Source organism: Lissotriton helveticus, chromosome 2_1 (genome assembly GCF_964261635.1).
Source record: "Lissotriton helveticus chromosome 2_1, aLisHel1.1, whole genome shotgun sequence".
Classification (NCBI taxonomy): Eukaryota; Metazoa; Chordata; class Amphibia; order Caudata; family Salamandridae; genus Lissotriton; species Lissotriton helveticus.
In genome coordinates, this window is record NC_136059.1 from 356,052,303 (window position 1) to 356,075,562 (window position 23,260).

Consider the following 23,260-nt stretch of genomic DNA (forward strand, 5'->3'; position numbering starts at 1 on the left):
CCCCCTCCAGTAGTCTCTCCGCTACCAAGACAACGGCCTTCACCCCTGATTTTTCAGCCTGGGCCTACCACATCACTGCCTTCGCCTTCCACAGATGATGAGGAGGATGATCCACATGAGGAAGGGGAACTTCACGATTCCCAATCGACACATGATGAGTGGGATGATTATGTAATCCCCTGTCCAGCATCCCCGGTGCCTACTCAAGCTGGCTCGCCTCTTGAGGAAATCAAGGGCTTCCATAAAATCCTGGAAAGAGCGGCACAGTGTTTCCAGATACCTATGCCTTCACAACAACAGGATTGCTTCCTTTATGAGTTTAAGGAACCTTTTATAAAATCTGTCAGATCTATACCCATTATTGACTATATATGGGATCAGGGTGTAAAGATTATGCACAACCCTTCTACGCTACCCCTGGTGCTCCCCGGCTGGACACGAAATACAGGGCTCCCGACACCGCTCCAGCCTGCCTGACCGGACACCCCAAACCTGACTCAGTCATCAAACAAGCCGCTCAGCAGGAATCTAAAAATCCTTCCGCTCCGCTGACCGCTCCTCCAGACAAGGAAGGTAGACAGCTTGATAATATTGGGAAACGTTTCTCGTCCATGTCCGCGTTAACAGTGCATGCATCCAACTCCTTGGCACTGTTAGGACGCTATAACAGACAGATGTGGGCGGACATTGCTCCATATCTCGGGGGCCTTGCCGGACGATTCGAAGGAAGAAGCAAAGATCTTGCTGGATGGCGAACGTTCGGTGTCCAAAATCATCGATTGTGCGATGGATATCGCCTCTACTGAATTCTTCCAACTTCCCGGCGCTGCGGTACTATGGCGCCAACGTTGGCTAAAGGCGACGTCATTCCGACCGGAAGTACAAACTAAAATCCTTGACATGCCATACGACGGTCAGCTTCTTTTCGGCACACATCGATGAAGCTCTTCAGGGCATAAAAAAGGATACAGATACGGCTAGGGCTTTGGGTACCCTTCAATTCAAAAACCCTCCTTTTCGTGGCTCAAGAGGAAGGGGACAGTCTTCTACGAGAGGAGACTACCAGCACTACTGAGCTTCCTACTCTTCCAATCAGCAATATCGGCCACAGTACCAGCAGCGTCAACAACCAAAACAATCTTCTTACACCAAGTCCTCCTTTCGACGAAAAGAAGGTCCACCGTAAGACGCCGCCCGGCACCAATGACTCTTCACTGCCACCGGTTTCCAATTCCTTTCCACCCTCCAGTGTTGGAGGAAGAATTTCCCATTTCCTACACAATTGGAAACAGATAACAGACCGTTGGGTTCTTCAACTGGTTCAATTTGGACACTCGCTAGAGTTCATTCAAATTCCTCCTCAAACCCCTCCCCGACCTATGCTGATTCAGGCATGTGAATCTATGAAAGATACCCGAATACTGGATAAGGAATGCGTTACTTACCTGTAACTGCAGTTATCCAGCATTGGTATCTTTCATAGATTCACATGCAACCCACCCACCTCCCCTGGAAAGGCTCTCCTAGTCATCTCAGTAATGCAACTACTTAGCACTCTCAGTAATGCAACTACTTAGCACTGTGCTTACGAAAATCTGAGGGACTAGAGCTCCTTCTAGGAAGGTTCCAGAGGGTGGTGATAGCTGATTGGTTCTACTCCAAAGTTTAGTCCTTTTTACAAAAGGGCATGGATATGTTACTAAGGTGAGGCCCTTGGCCTATTACTCTATACGTCTAATGAGGCATTACTTTATTTATGTACCGGGTACTCCCATCCCGATGATGGGGATTTGATTCAGGCATGTTAATCTATGAAAGATACCAATAGTGGATAACTGCAGTTACAGGTAAGTAACGCATTCCATCCCCTGTAAGTTCCTTGCAAATGGAACTCCAGATAACTTGGGCAGGGGTACTAAAGAGGGTCCCAATGGGCTAAAGCATATATTGTGCCATCCTAAGGGACCCACAAACTAATTCCACACAGACTGCCATTGCAGGCTGCGTGACATGGTGCAAACTATGAGTGAAAACATGACATGACACACTCCTGTGTCCTATTGCAAAGTCACTGCATGTAATATATGTAAGTCACCCCCACAGCAGGCCTTGGAGCCCTCAGGCAGAGCGTATGAAGATGGCTCTGTATATACCATATCAAAAAGAGATGGTGTGCACAGAGTCCAGTAATTCCCCAAAAGTGTTGCAGAGGATAAAGTAGCTCATGCCTCAGATTAGTGGTAGCTGGGCCGAACAGTTAGGCTTATGAGAGGGTAGTGTGAATGGATTTGTTGTACAGGCACATACAAGGTAGGAAAACACGCTCAATGACTAACTCCAAGCCAATGTTTATAAATAAAAAAATACTGCTTTAGTTACTTTTATTTTAGGAACTAAGTGAATCTCAGTTACAGGTAAGAAGACTTTTCAATTATGCAATACTTTCAATAAACAGTTGGCAAAGGTTTGTATAAGCATTAGGAATATTTTGCAGGTACAAGAAATATTTTCCAGTATCAAGAAGATACTTTGTATTGGTCTCAGAATCAACACTTCGTGCATTACAGAGGAAAAAACCAATGCAATCCTATGGGAAGAAAGGCAAGTGATAACGTACAAGTAAGTACATGATTTTCTGGTTTAGTCTCTGGTTTGTAGAACCAACACAGGGCAGGGGTCAGGAGACCGAGCATGCACCCTCAGCGGCACAGGGGCGGCCGGGTGCAGAGGTCAAAGGAGGGGGTCAGGTGCCTTGTGCATGTCTATGGAGACAGGGGGTGCCCTCCGTTTGCATGTAGTAATATATCCAACACTGGCATCCGTGTGGGTTCATTAATATGAAATGTTAGATAGCAAACATCCCTACTTTCAGTTAAGCCATCATGTAACTGGGGAACTCGCTTTTACCAGTGTCCAGCACATGGACTCATAACGGCTACCCTCATCACATAGCTTGCAGTGTGTGTGTGTGTGTGTGTGTGTGTTTGGTGTAGGGTCCTTTTGGGGGGCACAATACATGCTGCAGCTTTAAGGGACCCCTGGTCACAAGGCCCTTGGTACCACTGGTACCTTTTACAAGGGACTTATATGTGGGCCAGAGGTATGCCCATTGTTGGAGCAATGGTACCGGTTTAGGAAAGTGCAAAAAGAATAATGGAGGGACAGAGTGATGCACAATGTCAAACGTTAACCTCAGTAAAGCGATCTGGGCCTAAATCCATCGTTTCTTTGCTCCCCGTTCCATTCCAGGTCAGACTGAGCCATATGCAAATCAGTCTTGACCCTGTTCCCAATGGGAACAGTCCAGCCCGAACCGTCAGGTCCTCCCTGGACTGGAAACCAGCATCCTGGGACAGGTTTAAGAAGGAGCACAGGTCCTGAGACCTGGTTAGCAGAGTCCCAGCAACACACCCAGTCAACTTGGCATCAGAAATCTGGCCAAAAGCGGGGGGCGTTACTGCAACCGAAACCCACTTTCCTACACAGGGTGCATCATATTTTATGTTGGGGACATATCTGCATGAGCAGATATGCCTCTGTGCTGTCTAGTTCTATTACTAGATATTACAAGTGACCAGGGAAGCCGTTATGAGTCCATGTGCTGGACACTGGTAAAAGCGAGTTCCCAGTTACATGATGGCTTCACTGAAAGTAGGGCTGTTTGCTATCTAACATTTCATATTAATGACCCCACACTGATGCCAGTGTTGGATATATTACTACATGCAAACGGAGGGCACCTTAGAGCTGCCCCCTGAAAACGTACCAGCCACTATTGTGCTGACTATCTGGTTCACGCCAGCCTGCCACCAGGGGCCGGTTTCTGACCCCAAGGATGAGGGCTTCTGCTCTCTGGAGGTCAGTAAAAAAGCCTGGTTGGTTGGAGTGTGTTCACACCCTCTCACAGGATGACCTGCTGATTAGCCTTCCAAGGCAGCGGAGCTTCAAAGAAGCCACTGCCTTTGATATGAGAGTCCGACTTCTCTCACAGGAGAGGATGCCCACCCCCTTTTGTCCAGAGCCCTTTGGCACCTGGGCAGGTGAGAAATTAACTAGTAAGGGATGCATGTCCACCCCCAGGCTAGTACCACCCCTGAGGTGGGCTACCTGAATTGGACACCACTTTTCAGAGTTGGCCATCTTGATGATGGCAAACTTAGGGATTCTGGGACAGGATTATGCACACTTACCACAGGAAGTGGTCATATAGGAGACGTAGTGACCCCAGGGGCCCGTATCCCGTTGGCTACTATCCCTTACTTCCCATAAAATTGAGTATTTTGTGGTCCTCCTGATACTAGATCTCCAGATTTCGTTGGACACAAAAGGAGTGGAAGAAGACTCCTGACCCGAGAAACACGACTGACATGCCGTGAACCCGCCTGTCTGCTGCACCCGACCTTCGTGGAGCAACACATCATCTTGCCACTGTGTTAAACTCGAAACCCAGTGGGCTGCCGGTGCTTTGCAAATTGCCAAAGGAACTCCCTTGGAGTAGAGTAGCTACTCCCCTGCAGCCGCAGGCACCAAAGAAGCAAGACCTGGTACACCGACCTGCTGCTTATGGAGTCTAATTGATGCAGCAGTCGTCCAGGAAGAGGTAGGAGTGCTCCGACTGGTCAGATCCTACTAACCTCCAAGTGTGGGGAGACCAGGACCGATCGGAGCCTCACAGTACCAATCCTTGCGGTACTGGACCCTTGCAGCAGCCATGGATTGTTGTGCATGGACCGGACACCAATGCTGAAGACAACCAATGTGAACATCGAGGGACTCCAGGGACAGTGAGACCTACATCAACAGTGGCCCGGCTGTCCTGTTTACCCCTGTGCAACAGAACGAACGAGCCTGTGACCGCTGCCACCCGACGCCTCAATGTACCAATGCACCTGCGCTCCAGATCCCAAGTCCAAGGGTGGGGGCAATGCCAACGAGGTCCCCAGACCCAAGAGCCAAGACACTGCTTGGTTTTGCCCATACTGGACTTCCAGTCACGGCCTCTAGCCTCTTTCTGCAGGCCCTCTCCAACCGTGAGAAACCCCAGCATTGAATCAGATGCCAAAAGACACCATTGCGCCCAAGCCCCACACCCCGAGGAAAAGCGGACCAAGGATGTTTTTGTTGCTGTGGATCTCGAAGCTTGAGCCCTTCTGTGGAATCCCCAGACTGGTGCCCCAATTCCACCCCCTTTTGTACCGCGTTGTTCGCCATAAGTTGGCAGGGTATGCTCAGACGTGAGTCCCTTGCTCACTTTGCCACTGGATTCAAGCAAGCCTGGCTGAAGACCGCTGTAATGCCAGAAACCGGTCCTAGGAAGCTTGATTTCGGTCCAGGGAAGGCATGGCTTGGCAGTTCGGGCTGGACTGTTCCCATGAGGCGCAGGGTCAGACTCATTTGCATATGGCCATGTCTGAACTGGGGTGCCAGAGTGGGCTAAAGAACGGTGATGGATTAAACCCAGATCTGTTGACTGGGTGTGAGTGTTTGATTGATTCAGATGCTCCGTCCATCACCACCCCTTCTGTACCGCATCCTCTTTGTAACCAAACCGTTCTACCATTGAAATGAATGGGACACGCGATGCTGTGACACACCTCTGCACCTGGACGCCCCAGATACTACTGCATTGACCTGTAGGTGTGCCCTTGGATCTTGCCATACACTCCTTAATTCCAGAAGAACGGTCCTGCAAGTAAGTGCCTGTGAGAAAGTGCTTTCTTTCTGCATGGTAGCCCCCTTTTTTGCTGAACTGCTGATGTGGTTTAACTGTGTGCACCTAGGGCCTATATTCGTTCCCTAAAACTGCATTCAAAACAAAACACAGTTGGCATCTCTGGCCACAGGTCAGTCCCTGGTAAATGGGACCATAGGTACCCAGGACACTGTGACCAGAGATGACCCCTAAGGGCTGCAGTGCTTATTGTGCCACCTCTAGCCTTTGCAGGCTGCGTGTTTTGGTGCAGAACAAAGTGAAGAGTCCACTTGCCACACCAAGTGCATGAGCCCTGTACCCCTACAGTGTCTAATTCCATTCTTAAACATTGTAAGTGCAGTGCTGCCATTTAGAGTATATGGTGCTGGGAGTTTGTCATTACGAACTCCACAGCACCATAATGGCTACACTGAAAACTGAGAAGTTTGGTATCAAACTTCTCAGCACATTAAACCCACACTGATACCGGTATGGGATTTAATAAAAAATGCACACCGAGGGCATCTTGGAGATTCCCCCTGAAAAACGACCTACCAAAAGTGTCTAGGCTGAGTGGCTGCTTTCAGCTGCCACCACCAGACATGTTTCTGGACCCCTGGGTCGAGAGCCTGCTGCTCTTGGGGGCCTGAAACAGTGCAGATCCTGGGACAAGGTGCCAAGCCGCCTTTGTGAGTTTTCCCAGGCCACATGCTGCTTTCCACAACTAGTCCCCACTGGTTCTGCCCCATTTTGGGTGGGCGAACCGGCGGGAAAAAGAAAGGAGGAAGAGAGGTATGCCCCCCTCTGGCAACTCCACCCCTCAGGTGGGGAGCTGAGGTGAAGCACAACTCTGTCCCTGCCATCTTGCAGATGGGGGACCCAGCCAACCAGGAAAAGGCTTATGCCCCCCTCTGACAGGAGGGTGGCATAATAGGGGGTGTACCGACCCCAGGGAAGAGACCCATTGGTCCAAACCTTTTACCTACCTGTAATGCCCCTAAATCTAGTATTTAGGGTCAACCCTGAACCTTGCTTCCTCAAACAAGAACCTGCAAGAAGAAAACCAGGACCGAACAGCTGTGCCGAAGCTAACAAGAGAAGGACACCTACTGACCTGGCCCCAGCTCTACAGGCCTGTCCCCAACTCGAACCTGCTCCAGCGAAATACCGGTGTGTCCTGCAGTCAGCAACCTCGACAAACCCTGAGGACCTGCATGTCTTCAGTCCCAAAGACTCCGTCTCCGTCAAAACCGGATTTGTTCAAACAGACTCTAGTTCCGCAAGGATCCGTAAGTCTGCACCACTCTGCACCCGGCACCCACAGCCCGAGTTAGAGTGGCCCAACACCAAGAGGAGGTCCCCGGAGATCCTGACCTGAGATCCGGCAACCCCTGACCTGCCTCAAGCCCTTAGCCTACGCCTGCAGCCTCAAACTGAAAGGTCCCCCCAACCGCGATCAGGAGCTGGTAAGAAGACCCGACCCTAAAAGGCACCCGACGCCCCACAGCCCTGGGTGGCCCAACCAACGGTACCTAACCAAGATCCCAACTTACCACTCCAGGTGGTATTCACATCCAGAAGACCTTCGTCCTCGAGCCTGCAGTGCTTTTGCAAACCGGATACTCCCTATTGAAAGCTACAGGGCTTCCGACGCTAAAACAGCACTCTTCCCCGGTCTGCACAGTGCCGCTGAGGGTGCATCTTTTGTGCTGGCCTAATCCCCCATTTGCCCTGAGCTTCAGTCCAGGAGCTTTGCTCTCACAACCCAGTGGCCTGCTTGTGACCAGCCACCAACCGGAGGCCCCCCCCCACTCCTTCTTTGGATGACATTGTGCTTCAGCACTCTGCACCCGGCCGCACTAGTGCCGCTGAGGGTGTAATAGGAGTGCATCATTGACCCTGGGGGACCCCTGAGTCTAACCCCAGAACACCGATTCCCACAACAAAGTACTTACCTCTAAACCGATAACACTATTTTCCTCCATAGGATAACATTGTTTTTCTATGAAAAGTTTCTAATTGTGGAGTTGGAAAACATAAAGAAATTCTTTTACCTGTTGAATGTGGTTCGAATTCCGCTGCCGTGCGGGCGAAATAATGAGTAGGCGTGGTACGGACGGCCCCCGGCTGTCCTCCGCACACGCCCACTGTGACGTTGGGCGGCCGCTGGCCGTCCGCATGAAAAGGATTAAAATTTTACTAACCAACAAAAATGCTTTTACTTACCTGTTTACGGGAAATGTCCCAGTGTAGTATCCAGATATACTACACTGTGTAAGAAATGTAATCTGAAAGTAATGTACTGGTCATTTTACTAAAAAGCCCATTCAAAGTATATGTACTGTATTTACAAAGCATTGCATTTCTCAGTAACAATACTGTAAGTCAAAACAAAGTGCATATAAATTACAATCCAAACTGTACTACAACTGTAGATTTACTGCAAAGTATTTGTCACTCACCTGTGCCAGGCTTGCTTCGTTCTAAGAAATAAAATAACTAAAAGAATATTTTTATACAAAAACTATTAATCTTAAGTTCAGTTTTTGAGTGTGTGAATTCATTTGCTGACTGTGTACAACAAATGCTTTACACTGTCCTTTGATAGAGCCTTACTGCTCGACCACACAACCACAAATAGAGAGTGAGGTGCTATGTACTTTACCTCTGCCTACCTTTTGGGTTCCACTGGACTCTGTGCACACTATACCTCACTTTGGTATAGTATATACAGAGCCAATTTCCTACAGTGTACGAATGCAATACATCTTTTTCCTACATAGGATATCGTTACCAGTCCAGAAAATGCATAGTGTTCATTCCTGAAAACTGTAAAAATTCATAGCTCGAAAAAGTACTTATCCGGTGATGTCGTTATCAAAATATGTTTAAGTATGTGTTTGCATAAATTGGTGTTGGGTTTCTTTTAGGAGTGTCATTTACTGTGTGTGTGTGTGTGTGTGTTTTAGTGTATGTAATAAATGCTTAGCACTACCATCTGAATTCCCTAACTGCTTGCCAACACTACTGCAAAAGAAAGCATTTGTGCTGCTGTAATTCCTTTGGGGTTTGCCTGGACTCTCTGCACAGTGTACCTAATTTTTTGTGCACTGTATACAGAGCTAGCTTCCTACAGGTTGTTAACCATTAAGGTATAATTTGTTCTGTAAATCAGTTTAGTTCATCATAACAAATTAAATGTGCATTTATTTATTTGGCCACCTTATTTATCTATTTTGTTTTGTTTACTAGTTTTCTAGGCAGTTTTATATAGCTCAGTGGTTTCGAGATACAACAATGGAGACAGAAAAAGCAATGAAAACCCAGAAGGAAGAGGAATCATCTGAAGGAGGGCATCATGCCAAGGAGATTGAATCAACAGGTGAAATCATGCAGAGAGCTGAAAATCGTAAAAAATTTCTCCGCAACATCCTTAAAACTGCACCATCCCAATTCAGCACTTTAAAGTGAGTTTTATTTTTTTAATTAATAAGTTGTAGCTAAAAATATATATTTTATTTACAGATAATTTTCCTTTTAATAATATTAAACAAGACTTTACTTTGTTGTAGGATGAACTCTGATACTGTGGATTATGATGATGCATGCTTGATTGTGCGATATTTGGCCTCTATGAGGCCGTTTGCCCAGAGCTTCGATATTTATTTGACACAGGTAACGTGTACAATTCTTTTTAGTATATTGTAAGAGTCATGTTCTCATTTTTTTTGTGCTATTTATGGAACGTAATTAATTCACATTCTCTAATGTTGTTACATGAACTAATAACTCCTTATACTAATAGTGCATTATAACATGAAAAAATGTAAGAGTAGAGATCCCAAGAGGAGTAGCTAATTTCAGTCCTACAGTATCCCATGGCTTCACCCACTTCGAAGCGCCAGAAAGAGGACATGCCTTCTTATTCCTTTTGGAACAGTTTTTTCTAATTTGACCAGCCTCAACATTTTTTAGGTCTTGCCTAGGCAACGCAAGCACTGTCTCTCCGAGACCTCAAACTATATGTTGGGTGAAACTCCTCCTGTTGCCGGGTAATATCTCCTGCAGCTCACCATTTGTTTAACGTTGGCATACCTTTTGTTAACTGGGTTTTTACTGGCTGTTGATCTGATACTGACTTCCGTGTAGTCCGGAAGCAGCAGTGCCTAACTACTGTTTTCGGACGCTTTTGTGTTTGATGTGTGTGTGAGGGGAACTTTCTTTTGCGTGTCCTTAATGATTTCACCCTTGGCGGAGCCCTTTCACTCTCGCAGCGCAGTGTTAGCTTTACACACAGCTGTACATATTAATTGCTTAGCTGCTTTTAAAAGGCCACCACTTTCCCTTATTACCAGTTATTTCCTGTAACTGCCTCGGGCGTCCCGCCGCTCATCAGTGCTTTTTATTTGTTTAATAGCACTGCGCACTCTTAACAATGGCGCCTGCCACACACACGCCCCCCTCCAGCGCCTTGCTTTTATGCAGCACTCTGTTTCTTCACTAGACACCACCCCACCAAGGTCTGCACACCGTTCCACCCTCTTGTGTTGTGTACACAGGGTCTGCTTGCCACTTGTTATTGAGGGGGCATTGGTTTCTTTTAACCCTAAGGTGGCGTTGGCTTGTGGGTGTCCGTATTGTCACCTCGGGCTCCACAGACGGTCGTGCAGAGCAGCCTTGGGGCATTTAAACTGTCCACCTTACTAGTTCCAAGCATCGTCGAGTTTGTAAAGGGTGGAGCTTACGGGATGACAACACTAGCATGAAAAGACCCCAGCTTAAGTTTAGGAACAGAGACCCCCATTAGGGAATAGTAGGCGTTCGGTTTCCCAACAACAGAGATCGGCATTAAAAACAGTAATTCCTTATAGCATGTTCCTTTCAAACCTGGCATTTTCAACGTGAACTATTTACAGTTCATAATCACAAAAAAGTAGATGAGGAACTATTCCAGCTTGCCCATATCACCGATTATTTCGATAAGTGATTTCATTCGAAAACTGCCCATTTTCAGGAGCTGTCTGTTCAACTAACGAAACAACGACTTCCTAGATTAATGTGGCAGCAGTTTTATTTCTAATTTCCTTAATGTTTAGAGTAACATTTGATGTACATCTTTGAAAGAAATGCGAATTACTTCCAATATCAGGTTTAACGCATGATGTGTGATGACCATTTTAATAATAACTTCTCGCTGGAAACCTGATCTGTTCTTGTTCAGTGATGACCATGAGGTTAGTGGCGCTGCGAGCCGGAGAGCAACCGGCTGCTCTGACCGGGTTAGTATTAGATCTATTTCAGTGTAGCTGTTCGTATTCAAATGCTCGTGCCAAGAAACCGAGGCTTGAAACAACATTTTTAGAAGAGGCTTTAGCAAACATTATAGATTTGCAGGCTTTACCTTGCATGATAGGATTGATGCCTCATGCGTACTAGATACAAGGCGTTAGCACACCTATAAACTACACATTGACCCAGTGGCCTAATGGATTAGGCATCGGTCTCAGGAGCTGGGGATTGTGGGTTCGAGTCCCATTTGGGTAGTATGTCTCACATGTTTTGGATCATAAAAGTAAGATTTACAATACTGCAAGCCCTTTCGTATTAGCGCTGCTATGTGGAATAAATGAGGATAAAAGCTAAAGATGAAAGTTATCATCTTTTATTTGGTATAGATGTTGCGAAACAAATTTTGTGGATCTTGCATTTACATAAAATAAAGTAACTTTATTTGTAAGCGTATTCCAAATGCAGAAAGCAACGTGTTTGCGGAGTTAGTAGCCTGGAGTACAGTGACATGGCTTCAAGTTTACATTCAAAGCAGAGCTGCTTCCTTTGTGATTTTTATTAATATGAAGATTTGTATACAATATACACATTATTACTTATACGAAAACGAAAATGTACATCTACTTTTCGGACTGTAAAACAGTGACTGTTTAGAGACCATCACCTAGTCTACATTTAAATCTCTATCTGCGTATTTATAAACATTTAATCGTTTGTTTACCCTGTGATAACTGACATATATCGGTGATGTTCAAATAAATATAAACAAGATAAATAATGGAATGTATTAGGATGCCACGCGCCATTAATGTAATTTATATTTTGAAAAATGTCATAATGCATGAGGTTTGTGATTGTGTTTGTTTTAACAAAGCTACAAATCTGCTCCTGACTGCATATGCATTTTACACAAACATCAATTTAATGTAGTCACACAAACGTGAAAAGAATGTCATTTTTTTTATACTTCATAAAAACATATTTTCTCCACAATCTAATGTGCAACTGAGCGTATAAATGTCTGAAGAGGCAAACATTGGTAACCAGACGTGGAGCTTGATAATTACCCGTTTGACTTATTTTATAGAGTAATGCCTGCTTCAGGGACACCGCGCCCTTTTAAAAATATTATTTTGTTTAACTTTAATGGTGAGTACGGCGCCGGATTAATGGACACTGCACTCTGCAATACTATAGGCCTCGCTTTTGGTGGAATTTGACCTATTGATATTGTGAATGACAATGCCTTTTAATAATATAAAAGTTATTGCCATTTACAATGCCAATAGCTCAAAATCTCGCAATTGCGAGACCTATTGCATTGTAAATGCTTGTTTGACTTGCAATATTGTTTCTGAGAAATGCAATGCTTTGTAAATACAGTACATACACTTTGTAAAGGATTTTCGGTAAGATTACAGTTATTACTTTTGAGATTACTTTTCTTACACAGTGTAGTATACCTGGATACTACAATGGGACATTTCCTGTAAACAGGTAAGAAAAACAGGGTTTTTTTGTGCAATTTTAAATAATTTCTTTAGGTTTTCAAACTCCTCACTTGCAAACTTTTCCAAGAAAAACTGTCCATGTTATCCTATGGAGGAAAATAGTGTTCTCAGTTTTGAGGTATTTGGTAGTGGGAGTTGAGGTTCTGGAGGGACTCAGGGGTCACCCAGGGTCAGGGATGCACTCTTGTTACATCCTCAGCGGCAGGGTGCAGAGTGCTGAGGCCTAATGTTATCCAATGGGGGATAGTGGGCCTCCGGTTGGTGGCTGCTGGCAAGCAGGCCACTGGGTTGTGGGAGCAGAGCTCCTAGGGTTAAGGTCAGGGCAAATGGGGAAACAAAGTAGCACCAAAGGTGCACCATCAGCGGCACTAGGTCGTCCAGGTGCAGGGTGCTGATTCAACATCGGACGCCCTGTTTGCAATGGGACATCTTCGATTTGCAAGGGTACTGCAGGCTTGGGGATGCAGGTCTTCTGGGTGCGACCACCACTTCGTGATGTAAGTTGGGATCTTGGGGGTTGGTTGGGCACGGTCGGTTGGACCACCCAAGGCCATGGGGCGTCTGGTGCTGTGGTGCCTTTTAGGGTCGGATCTTCCTACCAGCTCCTGGTCTTGGTTGGATGGAGCTTCCGGAATTAGGCTGCTGGCGTAGGCTGGAAGTTTGAGGCAGGTCCGGTGTCGCTGGACCTCTGGTCAGGATTGCCGGTAGGACCTCCTCGTGGTGTTTGCCCACTCGAGCTCGGGCCGTGGACAGTGGGTGCAGACTGGTGCGAATTTGTGTTGTCCGGCCGGGGCCAGAGGTTGGAGATGAACACATCCGGTGTTCACGGAAGACACAGTCTTTGTGGTTGAAGGCAGGCAGGTCCTCCTGGGTTTTCGAGGTTGCTCGCTGCAGGACACACCGGGATTTCGCAGGAGCAGGTTCGAGGTGGAGACAGGCAGGTAGGGCTGGGGCTAAGTCAGTGGGTGTCTTCCTCTTGTTAGCTTGGTCACTGCTGTTCGGTCCTTCTTCTTTTCTGGTCGTTTTTTCTTGTCTGAGGAAGCAAGGTACAGGGGTACCCCGAAATACTAGATTTAGAAGTGTTAGTTAGGTATAAAGGTTTGGACCAATGGGTCCCTTACCTGTGGTGGGTACACCCCATAATATGCCACCCTCCAGTAGGAGGGGGCATAAGCTTTTCCCAGGTTGGCTGAATCCATCCATCTGCAAATGGCGGTGATTGAGAGTTGTGCTTCACCTCGTCTCCCACACCTGAGGGGTGGAGTTGGCAGAGGTGGGCACATCTCCTTTCCTCACTTGTTTTTCCCTCCAGTTCTTCCGCCCAAAAGGGGGGTCAGAACCAGTGGGGACCATTTGCTGAAAGCAGCAAGTGGTCTGGGGAAGCTCACAAAGGTGGCAAACCTTTGAAGCTTCCCCTTTGTGGACCCTGCCCATCCTGTGGGAGGAGGCTTGCCACCTCGTCCCAGGATGTGCATTGTTTCAGGCCCCCGAGAGCAGCAAGCTCTCGACCCAGGGGTCCAGAAACATGTCTGCTGGCGGCAGCTGAAAGCAGCCACTCAGCCTGGACACTAGTTTTTCATTAAATCGGATACTGGCATCAGTCAAGGTTCAATGTGCTGATACAAAAAACCTCTCCGTTTTCAGTGTAGCCATTATGGTGCGTTAGAGTTTGTAATGACAAACTCCCAGCACCATATACTCTTAATGGCAGCACTACACTTACAATGTCTAAGAATAGACTTACACTGTAGGGGTATAGGGCTTGTGCACCTGTACCCTCACCACTCGTATAGGGCACCCAGCTAATGGGGTGACTGACCTATGCCAGGGAAGTGGGTTGTAGGCATAGCACACAGGGATGTGTGTCATGTCGACTCTTCACTTTGTTCTGCACCAAGACACGCAGCCTGCAAAGGCAGTATGTGTGTGTAAAGGTACAGGGCCTCCAAGGGTGGCACAATAAGTGCTGCAGCCCTTAGATGTCTTCCCTGGTCACAGTGCCCTGAGTACCTGTGGTACCATTTACCAGGGGCTGACCTGTGGCCAGAGATGCCAGTTGGATTTATGATACTTTTGGGGGAAAGAACACAGGCCCTGGGAACCTGATTGACAGTGACCCAAGGCACATCAAGTCAAAAGTGCATCAGTAGACTGGCAAAAAGTGAGGGGGGTTACTGCAACAGAAACCCAGCTTCTCACAAGGGGGTGGTGGGAAGTGAAGGGGATTGCTAGCAGATAGCCTGCCTTTGTCAAAGTAAAAACGAGCCTGGTGCATTTAGGCCTTCACCCTCACACCTGTATTACCAACCAAGGAGATCCTTGCTGCAGATTCTCTTGCTTGGAGCGGTAGGAGAATTTCTTATGGCTTGGAGGATTCCCATGCAGGAGAAAGATGATTACAGGTAAACAACCTTTTCTTTTCCTCCTAGGGACCCTCATCTTTAGTCACAAGCATTGAATAGAATAGCAAACCCATCCTAGTAGAAAGTCATCTAAGAGAGCACAAACAGCATATAGTATCAAACAAATAATAGATTCCTTAACGAATCCAGTTCCACCTGGTCACCTGCCCTAGAGTGCTAATCAAGAGAATGTCCTATGAACACATGAATGGCTGTCCATAGTGCGACCTTACTAATCCCTGTAATAGGGACGTTCTATAGCAGAGCTTCTTTTAAAGCTCGTCTCCTGATAGGCCTTTTGGGGAGACGTTTGTTTGCGAACTAGTAAAATAGCAATATACAGGACCAAATCCATATGGAGATTGTTTGGTCATAGAAAGGCCAGTTCTTACAGCGCAATAATTTATAAACATGCAATTACAGCACAATAATTTATAAACATACAGATTGCCGCACTTTGTTTATTGGTTTTAGCATTCTTGTTAAGTGTGTGAAAGTCTCTTTCCGCTGTTGCTGAAGGGTTCAGGAAGAAAGTTAGTAAGGAAGTAGTCTGAGGTGAGTCTGAAATTAACTTGGCTTGAAAACTCAAATGAGTTCTCGTCACTACTTTGTCATGGAACATAGTATAACATTCTTGGGAACACAATGCCTGAATCTCACCCTGCGAGCTGAGATGACAACTGCCAAAACGGCTGCCTTCCAAGTCAAATGCTTTGAAGTGACCTTCTGTATGGGCACAAGCGGTAGATCCATTAACTTGGAAAGAACATAGTTTAGCTCCCATTGGGAGAAGGGGGAAAATACTTTTCTAATCCCTTCCAAGAAGTCTTGTATAAAAGGAATTCTAAAGAAAGAGACTTGAGAAGGAGATTTTCTATAGGTGGTGATTGGTGCAAAAAAAGTGATTTTTCTCGATCAATTACTAGAAATAGTCACTGATACCAATTTATTGAAAAAAAGCATGTTTTAGGCATGTCAGCTGTAGATCACATGCTTTGCATACTCCTGCCATCTAGTGTTGGGTCCAGATGTTTGCAAGTTGTTTGTCTTTGAAGAAGTCTTTCCAGTCAGGAGATGGGTGACTCCTCCTTTCGGTGATAGTGCGCATGGTAATTGACTCCATTGTTAGATTGTTTTTTTCCGCCATCGGGTTCGGACGTGAATTTTTGCCCTCCGGTTCAAAACCGTTTCTCAGGTTCCCCTTGGTGCGCAATCCACTTACCCTCAACGGTATTGTTTTCGATCACGTATTCACTTTTCTCCGCGTATTGTGTCAAATACAAAAAACTCTTTTCGAACGGATAACTCGCGGAGGGCCGTCGGGCCTACCCGCTTCGGTCCACCTCGCAGTCGATGTAACGGACTCAATTTAAATTCCCTCTGTGCCACGCGAAGTTCCCGCACACCGACTCCCATAAAGTGTGCAACTTGTGCTTCTCTCCAGATCACAACAAACACGACTGTGATGCTTGTAAATCTTTCCGCTCTAAGAAAACACTCCACAACCGTCGGACTCGACGTCACAACATGTAGAGTCAACACACTGGCTCTATTCCAGGCCTCTTCGGAGAAGATTCTGAACAGGAGACCGGCGAAGAACTAGAGGCTAAGGAAGAACAGGAGGATTCTATTTCCGTCTCAGAATCCGGCTCCGATGTGGATGAAGAGATTCCGCAAGGTCAGCAGATCGTGAGTACCGAACCTCCCTTGCCACGAAGTCCTACTCTGACTAAGAAAAAGGCTCCATCCCACCTCTGCCTTCAGGCCATGGTCGGCACCGAGAAAAGGTTTACAACACCCCGCCTTCCGGCTCGGCACCGAAACACATGTTTAACCCCTTCCATGCTGATGACGGCCCCCATCCGTCATGCATCACGGTGCTCGTGTGCTTATGACGGCTGGGGCCGTCATAAAGCGATTCACTCTTTAAAACTTCCGCACAGCAGCAGAATCGGCCCAGCATGGAAGGGGTTAAACCTTCTGGCTCGAGTCTTCCACACTTTGGCACAGAAACGAAACCTTTGGGTTTGAAGCCAAAACCAGTCTCAGTCCCATCTCCTTGGACACCGAAACAGTCTTCAGACCCGAAATCTTCAGTACCAAAGACACTGACACTGAAAACTTTGGCACCAAACATAAAGATGCTTCACAACCACCACAGGAGCCCCAGTTTGATGCCCACCTTCGAAACTAAAAAGGACCTTCTAATAATCTAAAAACTGGACATACTGCAACCAAATTGCCACATAAACGCAAATCTTGAGTCAGAGGACACTTATCGCATTCCTTTAAAAAGGAAACATGTTGGTACTAACCGTTCTCCATCTCCTTCCCTACAAACACAGTATTTACTAATTACTCCTACTAATTTGCCCCAACCACAAACACCTGATGATCAGGATGATGAGGATGGGGCATGATCCTTCTCCTGCAGACCCCTGAAAGGATTATAATACTGTTGCATCTGCTTGTTGGGTTAATGCATCCTCCCTATGGTTGTTCTGTGCCTTGCTGCTCAGCCAATGGTGAGGACATTGGAATGTTGAGTGTTTGTGCTTGAAGAAGAATCAGTTAGCGTGGATCGGATGGGCAGCAAGGAGGCTGCTCCTGGTGTGGCATTATATGGATCGTACCATCATCCTGTAAGCTGTAACTGAAGAAGTAACATTACGAATAAATCCATACCTTTACCTACATGACCTGTCTACGTATCACCCTTCATTTTAACACTGGCGACGAGGATGGGATCCGAACCCACCCGTGCAAAGCAAAATGGATTAGCAGCGGAGAAGACCCAAGCGTGAAGGGAAGTTTAATACTGAATCAAAAGAGATTTGAAGTGCGAATAGAAATATTGAAGAATCTAAGATGAAGATATGAGGATAAAGATATTGAAGACTTGAAATGAGAACTTGTAAAGAGGAATTGCGCCTGGAAGCCCCATCAGTGTCTACTTGAACAGACAGCCTACAGCCAGGGTAGTGTGCAGCAGAAGTAGTAAGCTGTTTACTTCCTGCAAACCTAGAAGATAACCTGTGCGTCTTGTTGTTGGCCATAAATGGACTATTGTTATTGAGAAAATGGTCAGCTTGTGTCGTAGAAGAGGAAGTAATGTAGGGCATTTAACTTTTTTCATCTCAAAGTATAATCGGCCTAATTAACAACTGTATGGCCGTTTGATCTACAGCTTATAGTACACCATGGATCTGATCTTAGGTACATTCGACGTGCTTGGAGTTTTATTTGTGACATTACTAGAGTTGACTAACCGGTGGGGGTGAGCAAACAGCTGTGTGAGGCACACACAAGAGAGAGGCAATTGCCATCATTGAAACACAGTGGCAAGCATACATTCCATTGTCTGTTTCTAGCACGAGTGTGGTGCGGCATTGAAAATTAGGCCGCATGGCTGGCGTGCATCTTTCCCTGAGCGCGCGTACTGTTTTAAAGAAATTAATTAATTTCAACGATGTTGGAGCCTTACCGTTGTTGGTGCGAGTGTGGGCTCGTGGATGTCGTTCTGGCACTGGGACCAGGAGCATGCATTCTTCTAGTGACGTTGGTCAGCTGAGCACCGTGCTGACGTGATAGCTTGGGAGCTAGAATGCGCACTGCTGCGATGAAGAGCACTGTAAGCGGGTTTCAGCGCGTATTGGTAGCAAGAGGAGGGAGGAGGAACATAATTTTCTTGTTCTGTGGCATTTCTACTAATGGCTAGTGTGGAGATGTGCACTGCTGCGACGAAGAGAACAGGAAGCGAGTTTCAGCATGGTTCTGAAGCAAGAGGAGGAGGAACATGATTTTCTTGTTTTGCTCACATTTATACTAACGGCAAGTGTGGAGATGGAATAAAATACCTCAGTACTCAATGGTGAGTTGATGCATTGTGGGGTGTAAGTTGAAACACGAATTGGAGGAAAAGTAACTGACTGAACTATTTAAGTTTGAGGTGCTCCAAGATGCTGCAGCAGATACAAAAGGGTTTATATTATTCGGGTGAGATGTCGCCGAGCTACGTCTCAGTGCAGTGCAGACTCTGCTCACCAAAGTCCTTGCCTTTCCTTCACTGCCTTCCAGTGCAGATCCAGACTTTGGCTCCCTTTTTCTTTTAGTTTTCCTAAACTGAATTGCACTGTAATAGGGAATTATATCCCTCCACCTAAAACAAGCAATACTGCAACTGCTGTAAATAGATGGCGATGACTGACCCACACAAAGTGTACCTCTAATGTTTGGGTCAAGACTTCCAAGTCCTGTGAGATATGTGCCTAATGCTCATTGGGACCATGAAGCAAAGCTTGTACATCGCCCGTTATTAGAAATAGAACTTAAACTACATAAGTTCGATTTCTGCTGAAAATCAAGGGCATGGTTCTGTCCTGCTCTCGAGGTGGATCTCACAACAGTTGCTGTTTGCAGTTCAGATCATCTGGTAAGGAGTTTATATAAAAGTGGAAATAGAAGAAATTAAAGCTGGACTCGACCCCACCCTGTTACTCTTATCAAAAGATTACGGGTGTCAAGATGCCACTATATCTTGTTGCTGATCTCCGATTGAGGTGTTTCCCTCACAGTTGATCCTCCTGTGCTCAGACTTTCCTGGGCCAACTTTGATGCAGCAGATCGGGGCCTTAAAGGGGCGGCAGGGGCATGCTGTATTTTTTGTGCTAATCTTCCGACTGCCTCTGGTGCCCCTTTGGACCTCCAAGAACCACGGGCCTCCAGTCGGTTAGCATCCACAGATTCATCCTTTTCACAATCTGAGCACCTGAAACCCCCCTCTGTTTTGGCGCTGACTCCGCTGCCGAGCGCCTGTGTCCGTTCCTTCTTTGTCGACATCGGTTCTGACGTCCGTGCTGAACAGGATATCTGAAAGAGACTGTTCTAGATTCCTCATGTTAGAATTACCCCCAGGCGTCAGACTAGATCCGGAAATTTTTCTTCAGCAGTACCCCTGCACGTCAGTAGGTGGCATTGTGGTTGCTGGAGTGAGGTTGCAGTATCTACTTAGACGACGCCCCTGCGCGCTGACGTCCGTTCTTTCTGTTTTCGCGCCAGCCTTGCGCAGATTCGGAGAGAGCCACCCCTTTATTTATTTTTACTGAGTTTTTTCTCGACTTTTGTCAAATTCTTTTTGGTCTTCCGACTCCTGTTGTACGAGGGATGTCCCGTCAACAGACTGTGTTTAAGCCATGCGAGGCCTGTAACCGTCTGATGTAGGTTACGTACCCCCACCTCGTGTGCCTCTGGTGCCTGAAGCACGACCACAACCGGGTCGTTCGAGGTGGAAGTCAAGAGGAAGGTCTTGCGACCGGTCGCGGAGCCACCACCATCATTTGTCGTCCAAGTCTTCGAGATCATCAGGTAACCTAAAGCACAAGAAGATGGCGAAGAAGCAGCATTGCTCTACACCTTCTCCCTGTCTGTCGGCCGATGGGACGCGGGACCCGGCACGTCTTTGCTCTCCAGCTCAGTCTTCGGAGCTTGCTCCTGGGGTGGCTCCGCACTTCCCTCATTTTCCCGATGCCTGAGCATCCCCTGCCCAGCTTTGAGCGTTCTACGAGGCTCTTCACAGCATCTTTGGGCAACCAGACTCCGTTGGCGCACCTTCGGTCACCGCAGACTTGGTTGCCGGCCCTGGGATTTCGATACTGGCGGCTCCGGCGCTGGAGGCCCCTCGAGGATCCAGGCCTGGATCCGGATCAGCGCCTGTCGACCTCCCGGTACCTTTCCCGACGTCGACATCGCTGATCGCGCCCCTGACCGACGCTGACCCCAGCCTTACCCCCGACTTGGACAGGACACTGGACCGACGTCGGCACCGACGCCGGAAGACACTTTTGTGCCACTGTTCATTCTTGATGTTCCTTTTAGGCATCCTTGATGTTCCTTTTAGGCCTGACTGGCAGTCAGAGGAGGGTAAGAAGGACTAGGAGGGGGTCTGTGGACCCTTTAGCCGATTAACTTGACGAGCTGACGAGAGGACCTGGGTGACGCTAGTGGTCTTTGTACCTTCCCAGACCTTGGCATGCTTTCTCCCCCTAACGTGGCTATGGAGGTGGGAGCGTCATATGCAGTGATGTTGTGAAGGGTGGCTGAGGCCTTGGGCCTGCAGCTTCCTACAGTGGCAGTCAGGACTAACCTCTTAACAGGGGTGCTTCAACCGGTGTTAGCTTCTTTGAAACCCCTTCAGCCTTTCAATTAAGCCCTCACGACATCCATCTGGGCACTTGGTCCAAGCCCAGCACAGGTGGCCCTGTGGACAGGATGATTGCCCGACGCCACTGCCCGGGAGACCTACTTTTCCTCTCTGAACACCCGACCCCGGAGAGCTTGGTGGTCCAAGCCTCATCCTATAAAGGCACATTCCCTACTGCTCCCCCAGATAAGGAGTCAAAGAAGTTGGACCATCCTAGGAAGATGTTTTCTTCCTTCAGCTTAGCGCTGCGGTCTGTCAATACCACATGCCTCTTGGGCCATTATACCCATACAGTGTGGGATATGGTTGCACAAGTGCTGCCACAGTGCCCAGAGGAGGCCTGGGCCGTTCTCACCCACGCAGTTGCAGAGGGCAGAGATGCAGCCAAATTCTCAATCAGATGTAGGCTGGATACCGCTGACTCACTGGGCAAAACGGTTTCCATGTCAGTAGCCTGAGGTGCTACGTCTGGTTTTTCTGGGGATGTCCAATCCACCTTCCTGGACGTGCCCTTTGGTAGTCACCTTTTCCTTGATAAGGCACTCAGCGCTCGAGCCCTTCAAGGATTCTAGGACTACAGTCAGATCCTTAGGCCTCGCGGCTACCTCTCGTCCCACGCAGTCTGCTTTTCGGCCCCTTCGTGGCTACGGAAGAGGTACCCCAACGCGTTCGACCCAGTTTAGCCACCCGTTCACACAAGCTGCCCAGCCTGTGCATGACCGCGGACATGGTACTCAGCGACGTGAGTCTGGGGGCCGGCGGGAGGACCAGTCCACCCATATCCCCCCCTGCAGCAGTCTCCAAACCCTCCTAGTCTGACCTTTCGGGGCCGCCAGTGGGCGGCAGGATTCACCATCACCTCCCCCTCTGACACACCATCATGTTGGACAGGTGGGATTTGCAGATAGTCCTAAGGGTCTACTTCCTACCCTTCAAAACTGCCTCTCCCTCCATGCCAGCATCCTTCCATCACATGTCGGAAGATCATTTGACCCTTCTTCGCCAGGAAGCTGCAGACCTCAGGGCCCACAATCGCTTCTTCAAGGAGAAGTTCAAGATGCTCACCTTTGCTCAAGTCCTGTCTGCCCTCGACCCTATTCCCATATCCCCGTCTTGCCAGCCAACAGGCGTTAACTGCGGTTCATGGCTGGTCACAAGCATTTTTAGTTCACTGTGCTCCCTTCTGGCTTTACCAGGGCCCCTCGAGTGTTAACGAAAGTGATGGCGGTGATCGCAGCTCATCTGTGCAGATCAGGGGTTCCAGTCTTCCCTTATCTCGACGACTGGCTGTTGAAGGCGGGCTTGCCCCAGGCTATCGTCTCCAACCTCCATACTACGGTGGTCCTCCAGCATTCGCTGGGGTTCACTATCAACATGCCGAAGTCATACCTGACTCCCTCTCAGAAGCTCCTTTTCATCGGAGCGGTTCTGGATGTGGTGCAGTTTCGGATTTATCCTCCCGAACAGCGAGTCCGGGATAATCAGGCAATGATACTGATGTTTCAGCCTCTATCCCAGATTTCGGAGAGAATGACCCCGAGGCTGCTGGGCCTCACGGCCTCCTGCATCCTGCTGGTGGATCATGCCATGTGGCATATGCGAGCTCTGCAGGGGACCTGAATGTCCAGTGGGCGCAGCATCGGGGCAATCTTTCCGACATCGCCCAGCTCTAGGAGGAGACTGCACGTGAGTTGCAGTAGTGGTTGGTGGTTAATGGACAAAGAGTGGGTCAGCGGCAGATCCCACTCTGTTCCCCAACCAGAGCTGACAGTGGTGACCGATGCGTCACTCCTTGGATGGGGCTTTCATCTGAGAGAGGCGGAGGTCAGAGGACTCTAATCTTCTGCGGAGTCTGGCCTCCGCATCAAAATTTTGGCGCTCCGGGCGATTCATCTGGCACTGAACGCATTCCTTCCCTCTATCAAAGGAGGAGTAGTGCAGGTGTTCACAGACAACACCACCGCCATGTGGTACTGAAACCAACAGGGCAGCTACGAGCTCACAGTCGGTGCATGATGGATCACGAATGGCGTCTTCACTCGGAGGTGGTGCAAGGTCTTTCAGCAGTGGGAAGAGCCTTGGTAAAATCTGTTCCCCACCGAAGAGAACATGCAATGTCAGCAGTTCTGCGCATTGGAATTTCCAAGGCGGCACTCGCTCTACAATG

The 23,260-nt window shown here is 47.8% G+C and overlaps 1 protein-coding gene across 14 annotated transcripts in view; it reads left to right on the top strand.

Annotated features, from left to right (window-relative positions):
* The window catches only part of NIPBL (NIPBL cohesin loading factor), a 1,942,504-nt gene that overhangs the window by 1,256,685 nt on the left and 662,559 nt on the right, over window positions 1-23,260 (top strand). For all 14 annotated transcript variants that reach the window (XM_078674965.1, XM_078674957.1, XM_078674966.1 and 11 more), the window contains 2 exons: window positions 8,945-9,159; window positions 9,265-9,367. In XM_078674965.1, the coding sequence (XP_078531091.1) occupies window positions 8,945-9,159; window positions 9,265-9,367 (318 nt within the window). The remainder of the gene's footprint in view (window positions 1-8,944; window positions 9,160-9,264; window positions 9,368-23,260) is intronic.